Raw genomic sequence first — 4,531 nt, 5'->3', positions numbered from 1 at the left:
GATCACCAAGCCCATCCATCAACCCAACACTACCATGAGCACTAAACTATGTCCCCAGGTGCCATGTCTACACATTTCTTGAACCCTTCCAGGGATGGGGACTGCACCACCTCCCTGGGCAGCCTGGGCCAAGGCCTCACCAGCCTGCCAGGAAAGGAATTCTTCCAAATATTCAATTGAAACCTTCCCTGCACAACTTAAGCCCATTTCCTCTCATCCTATGGCTGGTTACTTGGGAGAAGAGACCAACTCCCACCTCACTCCAACCTCCTGTCAGGGAGCTGTAGAGAGCCAGAAGGTCTCCCCTGAGCCTCCTCTTCTCCAGACTGAACCCCCCCAGGTCCCTCAGCTGCTCCTCACAAGCCATGTTCCCCAGAGCCCTCACCAGCTTCACTGCCCTTCTCTGGACCTGCTCCAGCCCCTCAAGGTCTTTCATCCTGTGGCACCAAAACTGATCCCAGTGCTCGAGCTGTGGCCTCCCCAGTGCCACGACCACTTCCCTGCTCCCACTGGCAAAGGGGCAGCAGCCATCAGCACCACTGCATCTCATCTGTATTACAGTAACAAGAGCTCAACACATGAACTCATATGTTAGATTTGCCTGTGTCAGGTACACAAAGTGCTTTTTGGAGATAGTCAACAAGGTACATGTTAAAAATTTCCTGTTTATAACAGAATATTGTGAGAAGCACACGATGCAGGCAAAGGCAAAGAGCAGCTGGTTCCCATCTGCCCTATCTGGAGGCAGTGTCACTTCCAGAGAAAGGAGGACAGTGATAACAACTTCCAGAGGCAGTGTTCCACATTGCTTAACAAGAAGCACCCCTCAGAGCGACGAGATATTAGCATATCAGCCACAAGAAGTGCACCCTGGGTTCTCCAGCTGTTTCTTTGCCATTTATTGTGCAACCTTATTGTACAACGCTGTTGCTTCAAAAGAAGCAAAACAAATTCTGGGTTCACCCGGCCCCAGATGTTCTGGTAATGAGATTCTGCTTCTCAACAGCATTGAGAGTAAAATATTTTACATCAACTAAAGCAGCATGCAAACCTGACTACAGAACACAGACTGTTTTAGGTGGCACTCAGAGAATACGGCCGCTACCGTTCACCAAAATTTGGTGTCATTACTGGAGCAGAATGATTGAGTTAATAATCAGTTTGCTGACTGAAACAGAAAATTATCAGTTGAATTCATGCAGCTAAAGAGGTTACAGCATTAGCTACATTAACATTAATTCATATCATATGCAAACAACAGAGAACAACATTTAAAACTTGTTGGTGTGAGGAAAACAAACCTGCAAGCTGAACAAACACATGAATTAGGACAGACCCTAACTCAGGATGCTTGTTAGTGACCTAGGAAAAAAAGAATAAGCATCATGCTAACTAGATTTGCATCCAAGACAAAATAGGCAAGAGAACAACCAAAAGTCTGATTAATTATTATTGTTTTCAAATGAGGGATCTAATTTTTTTCTATAATAATCCCAGAAAATTAAGAGACAGAAGTAGCTAGAAATTAGTTATCTTTAAAAAAATGGAAAGTCCAAGAATTTACAAAGCAAGTAGTTAATGAGATTTGATGATGGTATTCATGGAGAAATCATGTCAAGAAGCATGAAGTCAACTGGTTATACATGTCCTGCTTTGATCCTGCCCACACAGAGAGAAGTTATTAGAACCAAACTAAACAGAAGAGGTGAAGAATTAAAATTCCATTCAAATAAGAAGATGCTTTACAGCAAAGTGATACGGTGAAAAATTCACTTGATGGCAAGCTTTAGGTTTTAAAAAGGTCCTTCTAATTAGTACTTCAGCTCTGTTTGCTACTAACTTTACAGAATGAGGACAAAACTTTATTCCTGAAATCAGTATCTTGCATGTTAGCATTCTAGATATTTTGCTGCACACCAACTACTTTACAAAAAGACCACGAGATGTACTTTAATTCAGAAATTCTAACTTCTTTTTTCATGTGAGAACAAAATCCTTCCACCTTTGAAACAATTCATGGCCTGGGGAAACTTCTGGATATCTCAGTTATTGATCTCCATTTCCCTGCATTAGAGTTCTCCACAAATAACCAGTATTATACAGCAGTATTACACACATTTTTCAGCTGCAACTAGATTACATTTAGAAGTACAAAGTAGTCAGATTTTCCCAACCATGACATTAACTTTGCTAGAAATTCTGACTGGAGAAAAAAAAAATAAACCAAACCAAGCAGGTATCTTCAATAGAACCCCAAAAAAAAGGTTGGCAAGACAGTTCTCAGTGAGGTGATGAATGTTTCCAAACCTGGAGCTACCTGCACAGATCAAATACACAAATAGTGTATAGAGACTAATGGGATCTAAAACAAATGAAAAACAGGAACAAACGTAGGATTTAAAATCTTATTTTGTCATAGTTTCTCTGGTATAAATAAATATTTTAAATAGATGGCAAAATAGAGGTTTTTTTTTCCCTTAAAACTGACTGTATTTAGGAGTGAACACTACCTAACTTCCTAAGAACTTGCAGTATTTTACACTTTCCATGCAAAAACAAAGTTTGAAGGCTTATTTTAAGATAAGAGGCTTCTTAAAATGCAAAATGAGATGAAATTCTGGAATGAAAACATTGTTCCATGCCTCTTGCACTTCACTTCAACATCACATATAATCTCTTTTAACAGGCTGTCAGAAGGAGCAGCCAGACCCTCCTCCCACATGCTCTGCAGGGGCTTCAGCCACAGTCTGACCGCAGGCAAATGGGCTCAGCTCACAGATCCAAAGCAAAAATAACTATTAAAAAGAAAAATATTTAAAGCCTTCATTGGTTAACACCTGATTGTTTGCAGGGCAACCAGACGTTTACTGGTATGGATGCTGACGCCACGAAACTGCCCTCCCTAAAGTGCTCTGATGAACTTCAGATCACAAACAAACTGGAAATAACTTAGGAAAAAGCTCTGCAGCACAACAGCATGAAAAGGATCATCCTACAGAAGTAGCAAGGAATAAAGCACAACAGTATTAGTCATCTTTTGTCCTTCAAAACAGAGAATGGAGGTGGTTATAATAATTCTGGGTATTTTTAGAAGGCTGTTTTTCCTCCTGACACTCTTCAGTCTGCTGTTTATGTCACCATTGGAGATGCTTTCCATTTTTCTCATTCTGGGGCCAACCTCAGCAGCTTTGGAATGGCCATTAACACCATACTTGAGGAGTATAACTCAACAGGCTTTGACAGCTTGGTGTCTGAGAACACAGGCTGGTGGAAAGCCCCCCAGAAGTCAATTCAATGAGTGACAATGCTTCAGGAGCTGTGTGAACCTTATCTGGTGTGTTAAAAGAGAGGTCAGCTTTCAGTTTTCAGAAGTATAGTTATGTTTGCAGTGAGTTTGTCTGAAATTGTACTTTCATATCAGGAATACAATGCCACAGGACTGTTTTTATGAACTGACTTGCTGTACTTGCTGGGAAGAGCTGTCACCAGCACAGCAGCTGCCTTTCTCCTCCAGAACCACTGGCAAGATCAACAGCAACACTCCACTCTCACCACAGTTAATTCAGACAGACAACTCTCACTGCCCAACAGATCCCAGTCAAGTCAGATCTATGCAAGCTGACAGACACAAACCAAAGCACTTTTTAGAACCTCCCATACACTGCAGCACCAGTGTAAAATCAAATTGCTCCTTTCCAGATGAGCATGTGAACAATGTGCACTCTTTGTTAATTAAAGTCCTTTCCAGCTGAATATTAAAATGCTACAATTATAAATATACCTGAGTAGGAAGGTTTCTCTCAAAGATTTTATAATAAATATCTTTATTTTTCTGTGTTTAAGAGGAAGTTTATATCTTGGTTAACAATAACCCATAGTTGTTACCATACTGGTATGTATTCAGAGTCTCACTTGAAGTTAGAAGTGCTCACACATGAAGTTCCAACAGAGAATCCTGTTAAATCCTATATTAGGATATGAATTAAAACTCAGCATTTCAACCATAGAAAATTCACTTACATTGACCAAGCCAAAATAATGCTCATTCACAGGGAACTGTTCAGGACCAATCTCTTTCTCCAAAGCAGAGGCATTGGTGCCCTACAAAGAAACAGGATGTTTTTGTTAGAGGAAAAAAAAGCATCTTCCCAAAAAAATCCAAGAGAATTCATATTACTCATAGAAAAACAAAGGTAAGAAAATGTTACTTCCACTGAAAATTAGCATCTCACATTCCTTATGTTCTTCAAAATGAAATTAATTATTATACAATTATGATAAAAGGTACCATGGTTACACTTAGCTCCACTTCCAGCTGCTGAAGTTGGGTATATCTGATCAAACAGAAGGATTTGCTGCATTTTAATTTATTTGAAAGTTAACAAGAAGAAATTTCTTCTCACTTAACACTTCAGGTTAGTCACAGTGACCCAGAAACACCAATTTAAATTTAGCCAAGAATGCATCATAAAAAGAAACCTGTAGCACACAGAGAACTTCTAAACCTAGAGGAGAGAAACCATATGGGCTA

The 4,531-nt window shown here is 39.9% G+C and overlaps 1 protein-coding gene across 1 annotated transcript in view; it reads right to left on the bottom strand.

The window, feature by feature from the left end:
• The window catches only part of LOC103768644 (ubiquitin carboxyl-terminal hydrolase 12-like), a gene marked incomplete at its 5' end in the record, with an annotated part of 15,652 nt that extends 11,551 nt beyond the window's left edge, over positions 1 to 4,101 (bottom strand). The window contains one exon of the mRNA XM_008935796.1: positions 4,021 to 4,101. Coding sequence (XP_008934044.1) covers positions 4,021 to 4,101 — 81 coding nt within the window. The remainder of the gene's footprint in view (positions 1 to 4,020) is intronic.
• Positions 4,102 to 4,531: the final 430 nt, after the last annotated feature.

Source organism: Merops nubicus, unplaced genomic scaffold (genome assembly GCF_000691845.1).
Source record: "Merops nubicus isolate BGI_N331 unplaced genomic scaffold, ASM69184v1 scaffold18092, whole genome shotgun sequence".
In the NCBI taxonomy this organism is placed as follows: Eukaryota; Metazoa; Chordata; class Aves; order Coraciiformes; family Meropidae; genus Merops; species Merops nubicus.
The sequence above is the reverse complement of the archived record's forward strand: the minus strand, read 5'-3'. Positions and strand labels throughout refer to the sequence as shown.